Below are 22151 nucleotides of genomic sequence, written 5' to 3'. Positions count from 1 at the left end.
AAATTATAGTATAAAAAAAATAATTCATAAAAAAATTAAACAAATAAATTCGAAAAGTTATTAGTAATTTTTCACAAAAAGCTTTCCACAAAATCGTTTTGTCTTATTTTAAAAAGAATTTTATTGCTAATTACTTAAAAATACAAAAATTGTTGTCCTTTTATAATAAGCTAACAAGGTTGTGTGTAATTGTTTATTTTCGTAATTTTTTATTTATTTTTCTTATTTTTTATGGTAGTGGTTTTTAATGAAAACATTCATTTAATGTGAGTGTTTAATGATTTTTAAAACTAACTAGCAAATTGTTTTTTTGCTGCGAAAAATAACAGGGAAGAGAGTAGGGAGTAGGAGCTCCCTGAGTTCAATATCCAAATAAATTTGAAATATTATAACAATGCAATAAATTCACTACTATTAATCTACTTTTAAGTTGTTTATAACTTCCGTAAAACTTTAAATTTTATCTGATCATTTGGAACAGGATTGAAACTAACTTTCAGTACTTACACCTATGCAACACACAAAACATCCGATTCAAATTTCTCTAGCCCGCAGCTCGAGAGCGCGCGCGTAACACTTTCATTAGATCGATTTCGCTGCACGATATGAAAAGAAAACAGAATAACCCATTTACAGTAGTGTAAACGGTCAATTCTGCAAAATGTTTGATTTCGCAACGTCCTCATGTGTTTCGTGAAACGAATTGAAAAAACCGTGTAATGTCAATCAAAAGGTAGAGGTCACGATGTGAAATAAACTTATCAACAAAGCAATGTTCATTGAAACCCAAATGAAAAATATAGAAGTTAAAACTGTTAAAGAGAAAGAATGAAAATTGCTCACAATTTCAAACATCTCATTTTGCTGTTGAGGTGGTCTTACACCGTCCCTATTCTGTGTTACATCACGTTTTTTCTAACAATTTGGATGCTGTCCGTGCCACTAAAGCCCATCAAAATTGTGAAAGAAATACGTCTTGAAAAGCCCGAAGATTCGTTCGAAATACGAATGAAAAATAGTAATTTCAATTCGGATCGAAAAGACGAAGAAAGCTCCCTTCTAAATAATAAAAACGAATACTTGATCAACATAAATACGAACGAAAACGCCAACAAGGACCAGACTGAAATCCTTCAAGACGTATTTAAAAGGTAGGTGCAGATTAGACATTTATTAGAAGTGTAACTTAATTTTTAGAGCCGACAAAGACGGAAATAACAAACTTGACTCTAAAGAACTTTCCGAATGGATAAGAAAAAAAATTGTTGAACATATTTCCACCGCTGTTAGCAATAATTACGCCCTATTTACTATGATAGACGTTGATCCAAGAAACGGTGTAATAACTTGGAAAGAGTATCACACGTATTTCCTCAAAAGGCGAGGCTTTAGCAAGAAATATGTGGAAAATCATGACGAGAAACGGCACAGAGGCCTCCAAAGATCAATCAAAGGCAAGTAAAAAGTTGCAGTGTTTCAGTCAAAAAAAAGGGCAAAAAACAGAATAAAAACCGTGTATTTATTTTTATAAAAGATTACAACCACGGAAAAATACAAACATGAATTCACTGATTGCATTCCAACTTCCAGTTTGACGGAAGAAACTCCTTTAGGGCGGTTTTGAATCCACTCAATAAACACGGAGTGTTGCAACTTTCAACTGCAATCCTCTCTGGATCACTTTTAATATCATCCCGATATAACAACTAGAATATGAATATTACAAAAAAACTACTAAAATATGAATATTATTTTACGGTAATTTGTGAATTGTTGCGCAATTCAAAAACCAAGGAAGCACCAAATCCGGGTTTTAGCATCGTCTTGTAACCCAAAGTTTTTAAGATATTTACAAGGGTAAGATCATGTGCTGCATACAAGAAAAGCAAAGGGCTCTTTTTATCTGTTTCCATGTCTGTTATCACTTTGCTCAAAAACACTCCTTGAATAATTATAGCAATGAAATAGAGACTGAAATTATCAAAAGTAACGTAACCAACCCCCTTTCATTCTCTTCATAAAGTTTGTCTCAGTAAATGTTTCTAAACTTCTGGCTGCGAGTTTCCGCATTTGCTCCCAGGACACGTTTTGCGTCCAAGATGGAGGAGTCAAATTGTGCAAACGTTCAATCTCCAGAGTGTTGTACAACAATTCAACTTTCCCAACAGAATCCATTTTCTGTCCCGTGTTTTTTGTTAAATAGTCGTACAATTCCTTATTTTCTTCATCGATTTTCTTGATCGCTTCGGAGTGAAAAACATCAGCGAACTCCTCGTCGTATTTTTTGCATTTAGCTTTCATCGCAATCAACTAAAATTCCAGCTTTAGTAATAACTGTACTGTTGGCAATTTCTGTTTACATTATCCTGACTTCGGGGAACGTAATGTACAGGAATGGGCTGCCATAAGAGGTCTTTATTCCAGACTTGATCATCTCTGGGTGGAAACAGGCCGGCCAGTAAAGCCTGGGCACTCATAAGGCATCGGTCGGCATAACTGCTCATGACTTTTACTTCATCCGGAAAATAATATTTGGGGATAAAGTCATGGTAGAGTTGCCTCATTTTCAGCCCAAGTAAATACATTTCCAATTTGCCGCGCTGGAAAAAATCGGTTTATTTGTCCCCACAATCATTGTTCAAATAAATACGTTTGTTAATTGACCCCAACCTCCTGACCACGTGACGTTGATATGTGGGTCATTCTTGTAGGTTTCTGTGGGGGCCCGTTCGCCATGTCTAAACACCTGAACTTTTTTTCATAAACGTTTAAAAATAGTGATACTCACAATATGAAGTTGCGTAAGTGTTGAATTTGTGGGAATGATGCCAACAGAGGCGATTAGCATAAGGAAGGAAAGGGGACATTTTAGAAACATTGAACTGGCAGAACAACTTCGCGACTGATATCAAGCGCAAGAAATTTGGCGCACAATGCGGCTATTGATCACTTCAACGCGTGCTGAGCTGAGCTTATGTGAGCTTACTTATGCACCCAAAAAATTCCTTAATCTTGAGATTCTTTCTCGACAGAGTTTGGTGCTTATAATTGACACTATTTCACTGGAACATGTTTCTATTTTTTCCTCTGATAAGAATATCTTAATTAAATTTAACAAATAAGCGATTACTATGAACAATAAGCCGTATAAAGTTATAAAAATGTTACACAACTGAGTGTTGCGAAACACAAGGGTCGTCAAATGAATTGTTTATATTTATATTTATTATATTATATTTAAATTTTGGATTCACCCAATATACAGGCTGAGTCAGTAATTTGATGAATAAATGGTTATGTTATGCCAATAACTCAAGCTCTTCAAGGAACAAGGATAATATCGCGCTCGATATGGAATATGATATCATGTTTGCTCTTTACAGTATTAATTACATACAAAAAATAGCAAGAACTTTTTAGCTAAAATACTAAAATACAGAAGAGTGATAATAATTGGTAATGTTTTTCTTGTAGAACAAATAATGAGGGACAAAGCGTCTTGGATGGAAGCCGCTCGCTCCAACCCTGACGCTTTAACAGTCGACGAATTTCTGGCCTTCACCCATCCCGAATCCAGTGCTGCCAACCAATTGGCACTGGTCGACGAACTGTACGACAAATTCGACCGAGATGGAGACGAGTTACTAACAGAGGACGAATTTGCGATTCTCCAAACTGAAGGTTTAGAAATTCACGACAGTTAAATTTACAACCACTAGTCATTTTTAGGTAACGACGACGAAACAGTCATTGTCAGACAAGACGAAAATGAAAGACGAGCCGAGTTTCGCAAATCTGTTGATTTGAACGGAGACGGTCGAGCCGATAGGAGAGAGCTTTTACATTACGTTGCACCGCAAAGTCCTAGACACAGTGAACACGAAGCTGAAGCCCTTCTAGCGTTGGCCGATGGGGATCATGACAATATGTTATCACTCGATGAAATACTCGCACATCCAGACCTATTTTTAAAATCGAAAATGGTTGACACCGGGCGAAGCTTTCACGATGAATTTTGAAAGAGTTAGTTCTTAATCAGTTAATCACGAATATAAGACTGTGCTTTTAAGCAGATGCAGACGCTATTTTAGCTAGACACTCAATCGTTTCTTCTAGTTAGACAAGAGATATTTTTCAACTCAAATAAAGAATAAATAATGCGAATTTCTTTCACCCATCTTTTTCCAAGACACTAAAAATAATTTAGCAAGGAAGAAACCCCAGTTGCTTAAATTACGTATATTTTCTTTTTTTTATTAGACAAGAAATATATAGTATTCTCTGGTTTGAGCGTCATGTCGTCTTAGCGCCAAAAAGTTTTAATTTATTTTAAATCCAACCATTCCATTAATTTTTTTATATTATTTTTTTGTTTGCTATATGTTAACTGTTATACAGTAATGAAACAACTGCGCTCCCTGGCGATTTTAGTGGAACTATCGAGGATGGGAACGTTTAATTCGTACGTCGTTCCATTTCCTAACCTTTAGATATCCGTATTCTCAACTCAAATAACGAAATATTTTTTTACTCATCGATTTTCAAGAAAGGGAAGATAGTTTACCAATAAATAAACAAACAACAAATGCTTAAATTACGTTTATTTCCTTAATAATTCACACGATATAAATTTAATAAAATAACAAATGCATTATTGCTATTTCGTAACAAAACCATGTTTTCAAACGGTTTAAACTTAAGGAATAAGTTAAAATAAAAAATTGTCTAATCTTTTAACGCATCGATGCATTATTTCTTCTTTCTGTCTTGTGTGCATTTAGGGCAGTACCATTTACCCTTGGGTTTAGTTGTCAAGCCCACACAAGCGAAATGAAACCATTCAATAGGGCACTGAAAATTATTAAAAATTAATTTGCACACAAAACGAATTTGATTTCTTACATCTGGGTTATCACAACCGATCATTTCTCCGTATGATACTTGATGACAAAGGCAATATGTTGGTTCGTTTGGATCGACAGGCATATCCAGAACGTCGCTCGGATGTGCGATTCCAGCTAAGCCTGGCAGTACAGAGACTGAATCAGTGGCTAAAATAAAATTATTACAAACACTGTCTGTAAACGAAGGAAATATGGATTTATGCGTCATGTAAACACGGAGGCCTATAATGGCATTTCAGTTGATTTATTATTGTATGTTAGGCCTCCGTATTGTGAGATATAAAGGCAATGAGATGATACGAACCCTCACCTAGGGCAGCTTTGGCGCCACTGCCTGTAGTACTGCCACTATTTCCAGTAGAACCGGCCCCCTTTTGCTTCTTCTTCTTTGTGCCCCGAACTGTTCCCGTCGAGTCTTCTTCACTTGAATTACCAGGACGTTTCTTCTTCTCCGTTTTACCATCTTTGGTTTTTTTCCTACCTTCTGGAATAATTACAGTAACTATACATTTCACTTAGCAATTCTCTTACTCTTGCCAACTGAGGGCTCATCCTGGTTGCGGGAATTCAGAGCTTTGTCTTGAATTTCAGACTCAAACCTCGCTAAATCATTGTCTAACCTCCTAATGTGTTTATCAACTAGTTCATAGGTTTGAATTGCCAACTGGACTTTATCGTCACCATATTCCTATAAAAGGTAACAGTTTATGAATAAACTAACTAAACTCTCGCGTTACTTTTGCTTTGTTGAATAACGATTGGATTTTAAACAGTTGTTCCTTCTTCTCCTCTGGACTAATGGTTTTCTGATTTCTCAAAAAATTGTCGGATAGAGAGTCAATATTTTGCATTAAACCTTGCGCCCGGGAATCTAAATCCCGCATTAAAGTGAAATTTCTTTGCAACTCGATTGGTAAATGTTCCAAGCCTGAAAGTTTTACAATTACGTGTCTCTTGAACGCGTTATTTACACTTACTGTCCAGGTAATGCTCCAAATACAAGGCAGACGTCATGTTAGCACTTAATACTCTTCAAAACTTTCAAATTCGTAAGAAAAATCCTATTATTTGGCGCTAATAATAACAACACATTACAAAAACGACGCTGACAGCTGTCAGATTTGACAACGGCGTTCCAGCGTCGCCACATTTCACTATGTTCCAGAAAATTTAAAAAATCAAAATTATCCAAACAAAAGGACAAAATTACCGAACACTTACTTCAATTTCTTCAATTCACCCATAAATAACAAAAACAATTTATATAACTGGAGAAATGCTGATTTATTTTTTTGAACGTCCCCACGTGGCAACCTTGTTCACTTTTTTTGCTGCGTTATGGGAACGGCGCGTTATGGAAATTGTCTCTCCAGAATCGTTATTTATGCAATCTACTTACAGGATGGTTAAACTGATTGACGAACCACCCGTTGCTTGAAGAAAACGGTTTACATCGTGTGGTTGAATGTGGTGTTTCTCTTACATATTTAACTTTTTTTAGTGATTTATTACTACAGTTTCTCCACATATTCAAAGACTAATACGAAAACAGTAAATACACGTTGTTTTAATTGACAAAAACCCCAAAAACGATAGACAATTCGCAACACTTTCCCTTGTATAGATGGTTGCCTCCAAATAATTTTCAAAATTTTAAACTGAAATTTGATACAGGATCACAAAAATGTAGAGGAAAAATATGTAAAAACCTTTTTAATTTCCTCTGCAATAGCGAAATTATTTTTGCTCTGAAACTTGGAAAACTTCAAAATCAATTTTGGACAATGATTATTTGATCTATCCAAAAATGTAAAAATCTTTTTTTGTGCTCCTCCACACACATTTTGGTTTTAAATTATTATAAAACTGATAAAACTTTGTTAAAATTTTAAACTAAATGATAGACAATCCACAACACTTTCCTTTGTATAGGTGATTGCCTACAAACAACTTCCAAAAATTGCAAATTTAAAACTGGATTTTGGAGCAGAATCATAAGAATGTAAAGACCTTGACTTTTTGTAATCCTAATACACATTTTGGTGTATGGCACGTGCCCCAAATATTAAGCTCCCGCCCCGCCCACAGACAGGGTGTTTCACATGATTTTACGACGCCATCGCCTGTAAAATGCCTCCAAGAACACGAACTCGATTATAAATTTAAAAAAAATTAGAGTCTTTTCTAGTTTGTTCACTGTGATAATACAAACTGTCCTTACTTCCTCACTTAAGGATATTTTTCGTAACTTATGAAAGCGTTAAAATAGCAAAAAAAAAACAATAAGGGTTGTATTTTATTTAAACCAAACGATTAAAGACAAAATTATTTGGATAACAGTCGTAAATAATTGTAAACGGAATGAAAAAGTCAAGGTTACATCCGCGAGTTCGTTTACCTCTTCAAAGATTACTCATGATGAAACTCTGCGGTCGTGTGTTTGTTATGCACTATTTTTCCTGCACTCTCACAAAAATGAGTCGAAATTTATAAGAAAAAATGTCTCGATCGCGCCTATTTCCAAAACTTTTTATTGTTGCCCTAATCTCGCATTCATACAGTTCTGAGGAAAACAATGGTCAGTATTTCTCCACGTAACAAAATGTGCTAAATTTCTCGTTTTTGCAGGAATATTTCAGTCAGATATTGGGGACCAAATGACAATCGGCTTAAGCGATACGGGATACAAGAGTGTTCAATTAAAATGCGGTTCGAATTCAATGCTGGTAGCGCTGGAAACGGATGAGGACTTTGACGGTGTGATTTACACCAGAGGCAATTTTCACGATAAAACTTCGGCCTGTTTCCTCGACCCGGGGCCTCAGAGGGGCCAACGGTCCTTTTCCATCAAGTTTCCCTTGGATCAGTGCAACACCAAAAAAGTAAACAACTTACAGTCGTAAAGACCAAAACCAGTATTTCGTTTTTAGAAAGGTGAAACCTACTCAAATACTTTGGTTTTGCAACACGACAAGGAGTTAATAATGCCAGGCGATGCGGCTTTTCACCTGGAATGCGACTACAGTAAGCCTAGAGACGTCACTGTTAACGCAAATTTGCATAAGTTAGTAGCGTGTTTCTTTTCGTTAATTTTATTTAACATTTACTTTTAGTGAAAAGTCTGTAACTTCACGGATCACTCTGACCGATGCGGACCCTTCGTTTAAGAAAAACAAAAGAGACAAAAGATCGACAATTGAAAATAAAACCGATTCAGTTGTCTTAACACAAGAGTTTCTAAGAGGGCGTAAGGACGAATTGTGAATTGTGGCCTTAGAATTTATTTCCGATATTTTAGGTATGTCACCAAATATTTAAATTGGAAACATTGTGATAAAAGCCTCGAAAATAAACTGAAAAAATGTGTGTGAAACTACAACTTGAGATTATATTTTTTATTAACACAAGTCCCACTTTCAATATCAATACCAATGCAGATACCCACTATACATATTTATGTTTGAAAAACAGTACTACAACCTCGTGAGCACATGAAGTGCTCTGTGCGGGTTTCACAAAAATTATGTTAAAATCGGCAGAAATTCACGGAAAAACAACCAGAAAATACGCTAAACTTACGACTATTTTGAAAAAAAAGCACAGCCTTCGTGATGGACAGCAAACTGCGTTTTCACACGTAACTCTTAATAATATAAAAGCCTAATGAACAAAAGCTTTAAAAAATCTTTTTATTATATATTTAATAAATTATTATTACCTACTTTATAAAATATTGTAGGAAGATTCTCGAAAAGAAAATTAAAGTTGTTTATATTTTATGCCTAGATGTTCTTTTTACGTCCAGGAACTTTTATTACTTAAACTTACTTAAACCACTGTATTTTATGCTAAATGTATATTTTAAAAGTTATTTACAAAATACAGTCTTTTACTCGGGTTATAAGGGAGTTTTTTAAAATGCCCTATCTACAGAAAAAATTCTGAATACTTAAAAAAGTAATTTGGTGTTTTACAACAGTTTTAAATAACATTTGTGAAACTTATTTACACGAATCATTTAATTCGTAAAACCTTTTAAACAAATTTGCGGATTAGGTTAAAGTTCAAAAATTCGTAACTTGGGAGCTATGGCTTCTACAGTTCCCTGTCCACCAAAAAGGCTGTGGAGTGGTGCAATTTTCTGCTTGAGTTAATATAATATTTGAGAGCAAAATATACAGTCTTAAGATGCACTATTATAAGGAAACGTAAAACGACGTTCAATGGGCCAGCCAATAATAATAAAAACCCAAATTTTGTGTAGATATGTCAATTTAAGAGTTATTATCGACCACAATATCAAAACCTAGTCTAGAAAAGCTAACGTGTGACCAGTTTAAATGCACTTAAAATTTTAAAGATTTTGCGAACAATGCGGCAGTCGCTTGTGTTTTATCACCGTTAAACGCACGCAACTCAGATATGACTTGTTCCCGCGAGAAACCCAAACCTGTCAGTTCTTTAACGTCACTTTCGGTAAATTTGTCTGTTGGTAAAAGCTGAGTATTGCTTGGCGCTGGAGTGACTTTGGCACCCTGAACTGAACTCCCAGAAGTGGGATCTGCAACAGTTAAAAATCATGAACCACACAACCACGAACAAATGGAATTTAATGAAACATGCTAAAAATTTAGAAAAAAACAACGAATAACAGAAAATTTAAGTTCACCAATCAATCACTTTTTCGCTCTTTTAGCAACGTCTAAAATAAACGGTTAAACATCGAATCAATAACAAGAAAAGTTACTTGCCGTTACTTTTCGGCCTTTTAGGTTTTTCTAGAATAGAATGTTAAATAAAAGGCAAAATTGTGACACCACCGGCAACACTACTCACTTGATAACTGACTATTCCTCAGAGCTTCCTGCAGCTGCCGGTCTTCCGACTCCTTGATCGACCTAGAAATGGCATCTTCTTCACTAATTGTACTCAGTCTGGCGCACTCGGGCAAATCCGACTCGGCAAGAAATTTCGTTTCAGTCCCTGTTGTCCCAATTCTTAAGACGTTTGCGCGCAAATCGATGCAACACTTTGGGAAAAAAATTACAGAACGTGAAACCAACGCGTAAACTAGACCTCACTTGGTGTCTTTTCAGCATATCCAACCCCAGCAGCATGTCCATGGGTTGGTTTTCAAGTACGGAGAAACTGGTCGTCAAATAATCGCTCTCGATTTGGATTTGCACCATGTGAATTCTCCCGATGATTTTCTGCACCCCGACGCCTTTCGCGATTCCTGCCCATCTCGTGTCCACCAGCCGCATTATGTTACATCTTTCTGCACAACTGCTGGACATTATGGTAGTTTGAGCACCTTTAAAACGGTTTAGTTTGGTTGTTTTTTGAGCACAACGAGTACCTGAGTCAATAAAGGCTTTAACGGGGTAGCCGTTAACTCTACAGTTAATGTAAAGCATAACGACTGTCCCGAATGATTCGGGGTTGTACTCCATGGCAGCCTCCATGTTTGCTTCGATGTTTTTTTGACGGATTTCTTCAGCGATGAGGCGCTGAGCCTCCGTATCGAACGGATCGGCATTCAACATTCTTAGTCTTTGTTGCTCACGTTCTTGGCGCGCTTGCACTTGCTCCCGCAGAACAGAAGCAAAAGTGTCTGTCAATAATGTGATTACGTTTTAATTAAAGTTCTTCGAGACGAAACGAGATAATGTTTTAAAAAACTCGATTTTCTAATTTAAAAAAAATAGGATCAAAAACGAGCGTTATGCTGCCTCGAAATTGATTTGAATTAATTTCAAATAGTTTACTAACTGTTTGGGAAAGAGGCATCAAATTCTCAATATGCTGAGAAAAACTGACGACTAAAATTTTGATGACAAACAAAAATTGCGCTCCGTCTCAATTTTTTCAAAGCGTTGAGAATACGGTTAAAAATAAAGACAAATGTATCAAAGAACTTTGTAGACAATTAACTTTCCTCCAAAAAAGTCAGCAAAATCATATCTCAACCTTTATTAGTATCGGCCCTAAAGATGCTCAATACTTGAACTATTGAAAGTAGAGTTATGGCCTCCAGGATTTTTTTAAGTAATTTAATTCACCACAATTTTGTCCTTTACACATTATGTAGCTTCATCCATAATTCCAGCGTACAAAAAAGCTTTGTATTTTTTACTACACAGTGAGTCTGCTAATAGTTATTTGAGTGGCAATAAGTAATTTTTTTGTTCAAGATGGTAGTTTGTGAAATGTGAACCGAAGCGGAGCTGAGTTCCGTAAAGACACCGAGAATAAAAAAGAAACTTACCTGCGAGTTGCTCATTATGTTTTTCTTACTACCACAAAACGAAATTAACTTATAATGCTAATATTAATTTTGTTTAAATCTAGCGTCAGAATAAATTTGTCACTAATAAGATACTTGAAAAACAATCGCAATAAAGGTAAAATTTTTATTTTTTTAAATTAGTGAACCAGAAAAAATTTAAGATGTATCTGAAATTGAAGTCAATGCTAATGCAGCTCGAGCATCCCTTCCTTTATAAAAATCGAAAACTCGGTAGGAACGAACTTATGGTAGTTTCAAAAAGTGGTGTACCTGCCGCAGAAAATCCTCTTTTTTGACAACGTCTGTTTAAATGTTTTATTTTCCATTATTGTTGCCTTTTTAACAATGTAAGGATAATTAAAAGTATATTTTTACTTTTAGTCGAAAACTAATAATTATTAGTTACTTTATTCTTTTGTTTAAGCAGTTCGTCTAATCAAAATTAATCAATTAATACTGAGTCTTTGAAAAAAAATTAATGATCTATTGCAACAAAGCCTCAGAAAACAAACTCCACAAAAAAGTGTATTCGTTGTGTAGCTCACATTTTACAATTTAGTTGCCATTTACGTTGTTGAGAATCAAGTGCATATTACGAGAAAAATCTTGAAAAATTTTTAAAAAGTTATGTTTTAAAAAATCTGGAGCTACAAACTTATTTTTTAATTACTTCAGTTTTCATTATTTTTTTAATGTTTTCACGTTTCACACCAAGTAATCAACCCTAACATAACGATGAATAATTATTTATAAATTTACTGTCAGACATTAGCACTTTTTTGAATTAAAAAAACATTAAAATTCATCAAAAAAATCGCAATGTGTAAATGTGCCAACACTGGGAATAATTTCTTAGGAAACTGTTTCAAAAATAATTTATTTTTATTTTTACTATTTTTACCTTTATATGCAAAGCAATTCTCTACCACACACTATTGAGTTGGTGCGCCAGTTTTTCAGCAACCGATATAGAAATGCCAATATTGCATTTTCTCTTAGTTAGTTGTTATAAATTATTCATGCATTTCAAAAAAATAATAGCTAATGTAATTTATAGTGTCAATGAGAGATCTAACCATTAATAACTATTTTACATTTTTCTCAACATTACTTAAAAAAATAATTCGATAAAATGCGACGTTAATATTTCTGTAATTTTGAAACAAAGAGTACTTATATATTCGTAGCTCAAAGTTATAAAATCATAAAATCAAAGAAGAGTTTTCCAGCTAACAGAACAATAGTAAGTTGCTGTTTTAACTAAAATAGGTAGATTCTAAAAAAAAATGATCTGTGACTTTGAAATTAAGTTGGCAACACCAAATGATTAGAGATATGTTTGCGGTCGATATAATTACTGTTACTAACTTTCGATGCCACTTTATTTTAAATTAAAGTATGTATTAAAAGTATTGTGTTTACAACGCATTAAGCTTTTCATTTTTAAAATGACTCAGGCCTACCAACAAACATTGACCTCCCAATCTACAGTCATGAATTATTTTTAAATTTTTGTGATGAAAAAAGAAAAACTAAACTAATGAAAAATAAAATTCCTCATTTTGTAAGAACCCTGATTCAAAGATAAATAGGAAAAAAAAATAGCAGGACTTTAAACAAAAGACATACATCGATAATAAAAGATCCCATTTTGTCCAAACTTGACTAAATTCTATCTTTACACAAAAAAGTGACAACGCAATTGCCTACCTATGTTACCAGTCAGCAAGGCGTCAGCCAGCCGCGGATTGTTTTGCTTCAGCAACGCTAACTGGTCGGGATTTGCCAAAAACATGTCCCTGATTAGCACAGGGTCATCTTCAGAAGGGCGTCCTGGAGACACCTGATTACCTCTGGTAGAGTTGGGAACTTGGATCCCGCTGAAATCGAGTCTAGGAACTGCAAATAATACTGAGCAAAAATCCTCGTTACTTCGATCCTGGCGGAATACCTCCTTGCAAATCAAAGGAACTCTGTGAAGCCCCATGCTGCAGCATGTGTTGGAGGCAGACGGCATCACCGTCGCGGATCCCGTGCTCCTTCAGCGACTTTTTGTTGTCCATTAAAGGCATTCCATTGTAGGCGATGACGATTTCCGTGGCCGGAAACCCTGTTTCCACTTCACAAAATGCTTTGAAATTTTCCAACTCCAAGTCTTCGGAGACGTCGAGGACGAAAATAAAGTCAGTCAATGTGGTCACTGTCACTTTCATTTTGCTGATTTATAATGGAAAACGCTGTTTATGGGAGAAATAAACTAGAAGATTAAACGATACATTTTGATTCTAACCTAAAATAACAACGGTTGGAAAGACAAATATGACAGAATCATGCTGACAGGCAATGTTGGTGCGACGTTTGGCAACGGAGTAACAACACAAGAAAAACAAAGAAAAAATTTAAAAATACATCAAGGACGAGACGGAACTTTTTATTTTTAAAAACAACACAAACGAAAGTAAAACGATCTTGGCAATAACACCGAATTAATTTGGCGGGCACAAAAAACTTAACAGCAATACTTGAATTTGGGTTGTTTATCGCTAAGACTGGAAAGTGAAAAAATATTGTTGTAAATTATGTAAATTATTCGTATAAGTCCTGTTATAAATGAATAATAAATAATTAATAAAACATTGAACTTTTCTTGCCTTAATATAGGCAAGACATTAAACACCGATTCTAGTAATATTGGTTGCATAGGTTTTGTACCGTACCACATTTAAAAAGTTTTTGAAAAAAGTTTAAAAATTCCTTCCAGCCTTCCTAAAGATCTTTTTCGATTACGTTAATAATAGTTTAAAGTAAAACTAAAATATGCAAACTACGTATATTTTTGGCAAAATTCTAGTAACTCGTGCAAAAAAAGGCTAAAAATTTGCTTCGTAAGAAGTTATTCCGAATTTTTTTCTAGAGAATTAGTTAGAATAAATTTTCTTTAAAATTGTGGTATGTTGTCTAATGTTAGAAAATGAGGATCACTCATACTTACGTATTTAGTAATAAAAAAAATGTTCTTATTAGTATACTAATCTATCAAAATTAGTAAAACTAATTATACCTATTTAGAATCGTAAAATATGAGGCAAATATAAAGCGTCTTTCGATAAATTATTATTTCCGATAGCAACGTGTTTTCACTATTTTAAAACACTCTTCTCATAACAACGTATTTTAAATTAAAATGTTCCAACAAAAAATATTTGGAATGTGTCTAGGTCTGCAACTCGCAAACGCTCGTTGCACAACGACAGCCCTCGAATTTGTGTTTTTGCACTCGTATTGTTAATAACTTATACTTACAAAGTTACCCGCAATTTTATTTCTAACATACTCGTATTTGCGATCAGATTATTATGCACATAACACAAATAATAGTACTATTTAACTATTTACAAATTTTGAACAAAAAATTATGCTTTAAACAACAAAAATTAATAAAGAATAATGTTTCGTTATCAGAGCTAAAATGCTGTAATAATTGTAGGTATCCACTTAACAAATTTCACAGTTTTTCTAAAAAAAAAAAACTTAAAAATAAATCAAGTACCTAAATACGACTCTTTTGAGTTATTCTCTTATCAATTTATAAAGCGTTAAACTCATTTACTTTATCCAAAAAAATGCAAAAAGTGCATTTTTAGTTTCATGAAATTTTGATAGTGTAAAAGATGTGACTAACTAAAATATAGATAGATTGGTAATAGATATATTCTCATTGTATTTTAACAATTTTTTACAAAAAGATTTCTAACATCCGTTGTTTGAAAACGAAGTTAGATGTTATTACGAGTAGGTGTTAGAATAGTTGACAGAAATTATTTTAAACAAAATTGTTAAGGATTGGCCATCGGCTTGATGACGTAAATTTGGTTGGCAAAACACATTGATAAAAAATACGTAAGCTCGTTTAATTATTTTTTCTAATATTATCTGTAGGTATTATCTGTAACAATAATTTGCTTTAATCCTTCGTCGGCGTTTTTGTTTCATCGATCCTGCACCAAAATGTTCGAAAATAATATTATGGAATGAAAAGTGTAAACCAAAGCTAAATAAACACGTGTGATTGCGTTGTGAGATAGGAACACGTGCGTTTGTTCTGTTTTGCAGGGTCCTGACATGCAGGGTAAATTTATTCAAGCGTGGAAAATGTGCTTTAGCCCTCTTGCAGGACCGGCTCGAAATAATTAAACCAATGGTTGAACAAACTGACAATATTTTTAACAATTTTGTATCAATAAACAACCACACACTTGAAATTTTCAATTTCAATAAAATAATTGTTGTTTTTTGAATGAAATTACGTTAAGGATGTGGGTTAAGATCAATAAGAATGCGGTCCTGGTTCAGGTTTGTGGGGTGCAGATTAGGTCGAAGGTGTAATTTGTGGGGTCCACTCGTATCTACTCATTAAAAATATATCGTGCATTTCCGTTATTTATGACAGTGGAAGCACCCCCGAGGCTACTCACTGAAGAAATATTGTCCGCAATAAATCCACCACATTTCTAATATGTGTTTTTAATTACGTGTAGTTAATAGAATAAGTTTACGACGAGGAAGCGAATAGGTGTGATTAATGACGTTCGTTTCCGGTACCGTCAGACATTTAAGTTTCAGTTATGAAAAAATCAACCCCTTAGTCCTGGTACAAAATGTGAACAAATAGAAAGCACTCTAGTGCAGTAAAGCATTGCAATTTGTCACCTAATCCTCTCTTCACGCTCTTTTATTTGACGAGTAATTTCGATGTGTGTTCACAGAGTGTCGGCTCAATTAGGGGTTGTTTCTGTTGCGTTTAGTGTTGATTACATTTTTGGTCTACTGTGAGAGAGAATCTGATGGAAACATATGTATCAACGAAACACCCTACTGCAGTTTCGCTTCATAGGGGCGAAAGTGCAACTACATTAAAAGGCTATTAACGACTCAATAGATGCTAATTTACTATAGTGTCGAGAGAATCGACACAAATGGTCATTTCGAAATTAAGACGTTACATGCGAATGTATTTTACTTGCTATTACTCCTATTTTTCTAATACCTACATTTGTCATGAAATATTTTTCTCATAATAAGTTTATTTTTAATATGTTACGATACCTATTACATCAACCATTTCAGACAATCTTATTCTATCACCATCTTCAAACTGTCTTTTCTTTGGTTTCAATTTAATTGTAAACGCAATCAAAACTTTCTTAAAATATTGACTAATTAATTTGTTAATGTACGATTGAATCTTTCAACAAACAAAACCTTATTTTTTGTTCCTGTAATATAAAAATTGCTACCGTGTTTATTTAAAACAACCCTCAAACTAACCTTAAAACGGACTTACAACAAAAATAAATTAAAATAATTATATCCAAGAATATTTTTGACATTGAGTCCACTTTGTGAGGCATTTAGAATACCCCCGTTTTATTTTTACATAAATTATGCAACTACCTAATCGTTTTATGTTAATTATACGCGTATTAAATGACCCTATTATAATAATAGTAAGTAGGTAGTGAGTAATTAAATAAAAGATAGATTTGTTATTTTTATTAATGAAGATGTTTACAGTAAAATGAAATTTTTGATTCGTGATCGTTTGCATTATTAAAGTATTACCTGCACATCAAATTTTATTTTCCAAAAATTATCAATCTATTTTACTCCTTATAGGATAATTTAGTAACAAAAATACCTTATCTACAATCCTTAAAACTTTCTAAAAAAGATACGAAAGCATCCTGACATTCTTTAATTAAAATTGTCTCCCACACCCCAATTCAAAGATTCTAGACGTCAAACAACTTAGGAAGAGAAGAACTCTTACATATATCAAATAATTGAAGAGTAAAAAACCAAATGGAAGATTAATATTAGAAAAATATTACAGAACGTGATAGTGAATTTTATTACGAGAAAAAATTCCAAACCTTGTTTTATCTACACCAAATTTTTGTATAATTGACAAATTTAATAATTTTATGGCTACCGGAGAGATGTTGTTGTGTCTGTCAATTAGTAGGTATATAAATAAGGATTAAAAGTTGGTATAAATTACATATAAATAAAATTTTATATTAATGGGTTTCCGCACCACAAAAGTTATAAACTTTGTTACATTATAAGCTTCTTACACGATTTTGAATTGGCTAGATTTAACACTTTGCTAAAAGAACAAAACAATTTCTAAGGTACGATAGGTATAAACAAAACATGTTTTGCGCAAATTCACTATTATGTTACTGCAAATGCAATAAACTTGTCTACTTGGTAGTTTATAAACTAGTTTGTAAACTATCCAAACCGTTGGCTATTTTAATATAAAACGCAACTAAAATAGCGGTTAGTTTATAAACTTGACAAATATCTTGGCTAATTAACTTAAAAGATGAAATAGCTGGGTAGTTTATAAATGATCCATGAGATATTTTTGTTAATTTTGGGTTTGGGTTATAACTAACCAAAACTAAAACACATTTAAAAAAATAAAAAAAATATATCTTAAAAAATATATTTTAAAAGTGACCGTATTTTTGTTTAATACAGAGAGCAATTGACAATTTTTATTCTCTTTATTAGTCTCTTTATAGTAATTTAAAATTTTGCGTGAAATATGATAAATAGATGGCTTAGATTGTCCTGTAATGCAATTAGAAAATCAGGATAATTTAACTCCACTTTTACTGGACCTGGAATCTGTGGAAGATAGTCCTAAAATCTTCATTTTGCCACTTGTTATTACTTTGCTATTTTTATTTGTTGTGCCATTGCGAAAAATGGGAATTATGAAATTTATAAATGGGTAAAAAAGTCTTATTTGGTCAATACAAGCGGAGCTTTCGTCGTGTATCAGAGGGCGGAGCCTGCTCGTGCCACCCCTAAGCGCCGGCGTATCCGCAAAGCTCATTTAGAGCTCCGGATATTCAATGTGTCCTTCGCCACTGCCAAAAATCCGGGCACTCAGTCCGCGGAGACACGTGTCTCTTGTACAAACGACACGTGGCCATACACGTGTCTTGTCATAAAATACAAATTAATTAATTGAATGTGATGTGATGCATAATTTAACATGTGTATCTTTCGTGAGGGTGCTTGTGTTAAAATCGCGATAGAGAATTGTTTATTCTAGTCAGAGTGTGATTTTTGAAACGTGTGACAAGATGTTTAATATGGAAAATATTGACGTTGATCTCGTAAACCGGCAGTTCTTTTTCGATTCTAGTCCTTTTATTAACGGAACTGTTAGTAGCACTGGAAGTACAACAGGGTCATCCAATGGTAGTGATTTGTTTTTATATGATGAAAATAGTAGTGACTCCGTCGGGTCTTCGTATTCCTACAACAGTGACCAAGAAAACAGCTCCGGTTCCAAAGAGTAAGTCTTTGGTTTTATAGGAGTGATACGTATTTTATTCAAAATATATATCTACTATTTAAAAGTTTAAAACTATAAAATATCATCTAAGTAGACACCGTAAGAACTGATTAACGTCTTTTCACCAAAAAGTACATTTCGTAGAAATGAGTTATGTACCTAGTTTTATTATAAAAATATAAGTACGATAGATTCAAGAAGACAGTGCTGACATTCTAAATTATTCACAGGCAAATAACTTTTAAAATACTAATAAATTTAAAGCTACCTACCTATGTAAATAAACATAAACTTCTGAATTTAATAAATATACCTATACCTACTTACTAGATGATCCCAGAATTCGATTGGCAAATCTGCATTTTTTAATTCGCTTTTGGTTACTGACTACGGACTTTGCTGTTTGTAAAAGAAACAAAGTTACCTCATCAATTTTTTTTCGTTTGTTATTTATGGATTTTATGTTTTCGGTGGGAAAACATGAATGACAAATAATATGAATTAGGAACAATAAACTGGCAAGCTAAAACTTGTAATAATAAATTATTATTGTTGGCCGTTAACATTTTTAAAACAATGATTTTCACACAGTTTTCTAAAAAAATATGAGGATAACTACCTACTCCTTTTTATTATAAACTTAAACTTAAACAATTGTGTAATTTTTTTATAGATTCACGTAATCCATAAAACAAAAAAATAATTTGTGGTCATAATTGTTATAGAAACAAAACCAATATTGTAAAGTATACCTAATGATAATCTCTGGAAGACACTAACTGAGAGAATTTTATCATCAAACTACAAAATTGCAAGTCAATTGGGTTACCATTTCGGTAATAGTTTTGTAATTATTTGTTTCGCAAAAATCTATTTATTTTTCAAACATCGAAAGTTTACTGAGAATTACATTGATTATTTTTCTTTAGCATAATAAAACATCTAATCCAGTAGAAAATCTTTATAGAAATTTGTGCCTCAAAAAACTTAAGAAGTGTTTAAATTGGTAATTTTAATTCTAATTTTCTAATTCTGATTTAGTCCAATCAATTGCAAGTAATTCTTGTGTAAATAGTTATACATATTTTAAATTACTACATGTCCAAGTAAACAGCTAATTAAATACCTACTATAAACTTTAATCACTATTAACAAATATTCATTGAAGTATTAAAAAAATGTCTTTTGATTACAGAGGATTTAAAACTAAGGTAATGTGAAATTAATTTTTTTTTAGTGAATTATGACAAGAAACCAAGGTACACGATTTGAATGAATAAATAACTATCGAATTCATTTTAATTAGCTTACTTATTAATGGATGGCACTGGAAATTTAAATTTTGTTGACTTTAGTTGTTTTTATTCTTAAAAATGTCAATGAATAAATATTAACATTCATTAACGATAATAATTAATAAATAATTCAACTTGTTTATAGATCGACATTTTATTTCAATGAAATATTTTTTTCACATAAATTAAGATTCTTTTTCAACTAATGAGCTTATACTTTATCCTTTCTTTATACATCCATTTAACATCAAAAACGATTTTTCCCTTTAAATAGAAACGAAATAATGCTCGAGACAATTAAATCTTCATTAAAAGTAATGTTAAGAATTGATCAATACTAAGTAAATATTTATAATCATTAAAGCTGACCCTTTTCTTCTTCAAACCCCAGCCAAGTTGGCAAAATTGTGTAATTTTGTGTAATTTATTAATAAATTATAGTTTTGTTATTTGTTAATCTTATCAACTACAAAAAACGCATTTTTAACCCCCGACTTTGAGCTTTATTTGCGTTATTTTCAGGGGTCGTCTGCACCGCCACCGACGTCGAAACAAATGCCCCCAACAGCAAATTCAGCAGCGACAAGCGGCCAACCTTCGCGAAAGAAAACGAATGCAATCCATCAACGATGCCTTTGAAGGTTTACGCGCCCACATACCCACCCTCCCCTACGAAAAACGCCTTTCCAAAGTAGACACCTTAAAATTAGCCATAGGATATATAAATTTTTTAAGCGAACTTGTCCGAACCGACAGGAACTCCAACACCGATTGTTACAACGGTCACAATCGCAACACCCAGAAGGACGAACCCAAAAAAGTCATCGTGAGAGGTGAGTTACGACGCGAAATGACTAAATAATTGTTGTGTTTGTAAAAAGAACAAGTGTGTAATTAAACCCAAATGGTCTTATCAATAATACACAATGAGACTTGTGGTTAGATTGATCGAGCATGGGTCAGGGGGCGGACCGCCCCTTCAATAGCAAGAGGCATGATAGCACCCGATCGTAATTCGTTACGCAAAGCAGCTGTATCCTGTGTGATGCGCACAATTCAAGGGTGCAGAATAAACTATAATTTCGTGCAGCGTTTTCCAATCTTTTTTTTACTTTAGGGCGATTATTATTTTCCAGGATCGGGCGGCTTGTACACGGCCCACTCCTTGTCCTGGTCCAGGACGAAAGAGCCCAACTCCAACGGGATAATGCACGCCAAAGTCTGGATACCGGAAGACCCAAGAACGAATAAGGACGGTAGCAGTTCTTCTTTCAATCTCTCAGATTGAACTTCCTTACTACCCACATATTATTTTTTTATGTTTCTTGTTACTGTTGCTCCTATTTTTATATTCCTAACTATTCCTAGTCCAAGCTAGTCACTAGTGTAATACTCAATAGAGATTTTGTAAATGATTGTAAATAAAAATTAAATATTTAACTATCTGAAAGTGTTTTTGTTCTGAAGAAAAAACGCATTATTCTTATCGTTCATCCCAAATAGTGCGCCATCTTGATTTATCGTGGGAAAGAACAAATGTGACCAATAGCTGCGGTTGGAGGAATATCGACGTCTGGCGCCGCGTGACGTCACAGCTAGGAGCTGATGCGTGGGAATTTTGCAGGTGACTTTAATTTGTTCTCCTGTCGGAAAACTTGCTACAAATACGTAAATTATTTACTTCACTTAGGAGACATTAGAGACACCTCCAGATTGATTCCTGATATGCGGTTATGGGGCTTGTAAATAGATTTCAACCAATTCAAAAAACAAAGGTAAAAATAGAGACTTAAACAAAGAAAATCAAACCTGGTACGGTACGAATTTTTTTTTCATTTTATCTTCGATTTTATGGTTATTTCCCTCATAGGATAATGATTTGGTCATCACATTTAATAATAAACGTCACAGAAATTAATGTCTACAGAGGGTAACAAATACTTGCAATTTCTAACACCAGAAAAAGTAGATGTTTTCTAGATCCACTAGTTGGATTAGGTGCAAAGAAATAAAAAAAGTTTTTTTAGAAAAAGTCTATTATTACAAAAACCGTAGATACATTCACAATATTACAATGCGCTACATATTTATGTATTTATGTACCATTTAGTACAAATTTAAGTTTAAACTTTTAAAGTGTTAAAAGTGCTACTTTTCTACGTTTCTTAGTTTTTCTGTAGTAATTTTTTCAAAAGCGTGTTTTCGTCAAAAACATTAAATTATTTCAAAATCTAGGCAGAATTGCCCACTGCAAGTTTAAATCAAAATCGTCAGTATTAAAACTA

The 22151-nt window shown here is 33.4% G+C and overlaps 6 protein-coding genes across 10 annotated transcripts; 3 read left to right on the top strand and 3 right to left on the bottom strand.

Moving 5' to 3' along the window:
* Positions 1–577: 577 nt before the first annotated feature.
* myd (mayday) lies at positions 578–4160 on the top strand. Its single transcript, XM_964531.5, has 4 exons — positions 578–1151; positions 1198–1454; positions 3475–3681; positions 3730–4160. Exons 1-4 carry the CDS (start codon positions 829–831, stop codon positions 4017–4019), a joined length of 1077 nt encoding a protein of 358 aa, XP_969624.2. The 5' UTR covers positions 578–828; the 3' UTR covers positions 4020–4160.
* LOC103312986 (testicular acid phosphatase homolog) lies at positions 1499–3071 on the bottom strand. Its single transcript, XM_008195004.3, has 6 exons — positions 2789–3071; positions 2651–2746; positions 2361–2600; positions 2001–2310; positions 1758–1942; positions 1499–1706 (listed from the first exon to the last, which is right to left on the bottom strand). Exons 1-6 carry the CDS (start codon positions 2876–2878, stop codon positions 1566–1568), a joined length of 1062 nt encoding a protein of 353 aa, XP_008193226.1. The 5' UTR covers positions 2879–3071; the 3' UTR covers positions 1499–1565.
* Positions 4161–4584: 424 nt separating the features above from the next.
* On the bottom strand, positions 4585–6212 carry Ing5 (Inhibitor of growth family member 5). Of its 3 annotated transcripts, none has more exons than XM_008195006.3 (6): positions 5882–6212; positions 5642–5832; positions 5436–5592; positions 5209–5385; positions 4903–5051; positions 4585–4851 (listed from the first exon to the last, which is right to left on the bottom strand). In XM_008195006.3, exons 1-6 carry the CDS (start codon positions 5916–5918, stop codon positions 4750–4752), a joined length of 813 nt encoding a protein of 270 aa, XP_008193228.1. In that variant the 5' UTR covers positions 5919–6212; the 3' UTR covers positions 4585–4749. The 3 variants fall into 3 exon arrangements, with proteins under 3 accessions (XP_008193228.1, XP_008193227.1, XP_001810464.1); XM_008195005.3 differs by having other exon boundaries at positions 5209–5388; positions 5882–6207; XM_001810412.4 differs by having other exon boundaries at positions 5215–5388; positions 5882–6205.
* Positions 6213–7198: 986 nt separating this feature from the next.
* Positions 7199–8618, top strand: LOC658202 (uncharacterized protein). The gene is made up of 5 exons (XM_964610.4): positions 7199–7482; positions 7533–7786; positions 7835–7968; positions 8018–8151; positions 8203–8618. Exons 1-5 carry the CDS (start codon positions 7404–7406, stop codon positions 8220–8222), a joined length of 621 nt encoding a protein of 206 aa, XP_969703.2. The 5' UTR covers positions 7199–7403; the 3' UTR covers positions 8223–8618.
* Positions 8285–13727, bottom strand: rngo (rings lost). Of its 3 annotated transcripts, none has more exons than XM_008195008.3 (7): positions 13145–13727; positions 12904–13092; positions 10264–10518; positions 9986–10218; positions 9741–9933; positions 9656–9682; positions 8285–9465 (listed from the first exon to the last, which is right to left on the bottom strand). In XM_008195008.3, exons 1-7 carry the CDS (start codon positions 13404–13406, stop codon positions 9251–9253), a joined length of 1374 nt encoding a protein of 457 aa, XP_008193230.1. In that variant the 5' UTR covers positions 13407–13727; the 3' UTR covers positions 8285–9250. The 3 variants fall into 3 exon arrangements, with proteins under 3 accessions (XP_008193230.1, XP_008193233.1, XP_008193234.1); XM_008195012.3 differs by lacking the exon at positions 8285–9465 and adding an exon at positions 9498–9606 and having other exon boundaries at positions 13145–13725; XM_008195011.3 differs by lacking the exon at positions 9656–9682 and having other exon boundaries at positions 13145–13724.
* A 4359-nt stretch (positions 13728–18086) lies between these two features.
* Positions 18087–21305, top strand: LOC658355 (48 related 1). The gene is made up of 3 exons (XM_964752.4): positions 18087–18571; positions 20389–20699; positions 21003–21305. The coding sequence occupies exons 1-3, from the start codon at positions 18357–18359 to the stop codon at positions 21152–21154; spliced, it is 678 nt and encodes a 225-aa protein (XP_969845.1). The 5' UTR covers positions 18087–18356; the 3' UTR covers positions 21155–21305.
* Positions 21306–22151: the final 846 nt, after the last annotated feature.

Source organism: Tribolium castaneum, chromosome 5, assembly GCF_031307605.1.
Source record: "Tribolium castaneum strain GA2 chromosome 5, icTriCast1.1, whole genome shotgun sequence".
NCBI lineage: Eukaryota > Metazoa > Arthropoda > Insecta > Coleoptera > Tenebrionidae > Tribolium > Tribolium castaneum.
This window is presented reverse-complemented; position numbering and strand designations above follow the sequence as displayed.

Coding starts and splice junctions, on each gene's coding strand:
- LOC658355 (XM_964752.4), top strand. CDS start 18,357: ATGTTTAATATGGAAAATATTGACGTTGATCTCGTAAACCGGCAGTTC. Junction 18,572..20,388: donor AACAGCTCCGGTTCCAAAGA/GTAAGTCTTTGG, acceptor CGTTATTTTCAG/GGGTCGTCTGCACCGCCACC. Junction 20,700..21,002: donor CAAAAAAGTCATCGTGAGAG/GTGAGTTACGAC, acceptor ATTATTTTCCAG/GATCGGGCGGCTTGTACACG.
- LOC658202 (XM_964610.4), top strand. CDS start 7,404: ATGTCTCGATCGCGCCTATTTCCAAAACTTTTTATTGTTGCCCTAATC. Junction 7,969..8,017: donor GTTAACGCAAATTTGCATAA/GTTAGTAGCGTG, acceptor ATTTACTTTTAG/TGAAAAGTCTGTAACTTCAC. Junction 8,152..8,202: donor ACAAGAGTTTCTAAGAGGGC/GTAAGGACGAAT, acceptor CCGATATTTTAG/GTATGTCACCAAATATTTAA.
- LOC103312986 (XM_008195004.3), bottom strand. CDS start 2,878: ATGTTTCTAAAATGTCCCCTTTCCTTCCTTATGCTAATCGCCTCTGTT. Junction 2,601..2,650: donor GTTGGGGTCAATTAACAAAC/GTATTTATTTGA, acceptor GATTTTTTCCAG/CGCGGCAAATTGGAAATGTA. Junction 1,707..1,757: donor GCAACAATTCACAAATTACC/GTAAAATAATAT, acceptor TTCATATTCTAG/TTGTTATATCGGGATGATAT.
- rngo (XM_008195008.3), bottom strand. CDS start 13,406: ATGAAAGTGACAGTGACCACATTGACTGACTTTATTTTCGTCCTCGAC. Junction 9,934..9,985: donor ATATGCTGAAAAGACACCAA/GTGAGGTCTAGT, acceptor TTTTTCCCAAAG/TGTTGCATCGATTTGCGCGC. Junction 9,683..9,740: donor GAGGAATAGTCAGTTATCAA/GTGAGTAGTGTT, acceptor ATTCTATTCTAG/AAAAACCTAAAAGGCCGAAA.
- Ing5 (XM_008195005.3), bottom strand. CDS start 5,918: ATGACGTCTGCCTTGTATTTGGAGCATTACCTGGACA. Junction 5,593..5,641: donor CGTTATTCAACAAAGCAAAA/GTAACGCGAGAG, acceptor TACCTTTTATAG/GAATATGGTGACGATAAAGT. Junction 5,052..5,208: donor CAAAGCTGCCCTAGGTGAGG/GTTCGTATCATC, acceptor ATTTTATTTTAG/CCACTGATTCAGTCTCTGTA.
- myd (XM_964531.5), top strand. CDS start 829: ATGAAAATTGCTCACAATTTCAAACATCTCATTTTGCTGTTGAGGTGG. Junction 1,152..1,197: donor CTTCAAGACGTATTTAAAAG/GTAGGTGCAGAT, acceptor CTTAATTTTTAG/AGCCGACAAAGACGGAAATA. Junction 3,682..3,729: donor TGCGATTCTCCAAACTGAAG/GTTTAGAAATTC, acceptor AGTCATTTTTAG/GTAACGACGACGAAACAGTC.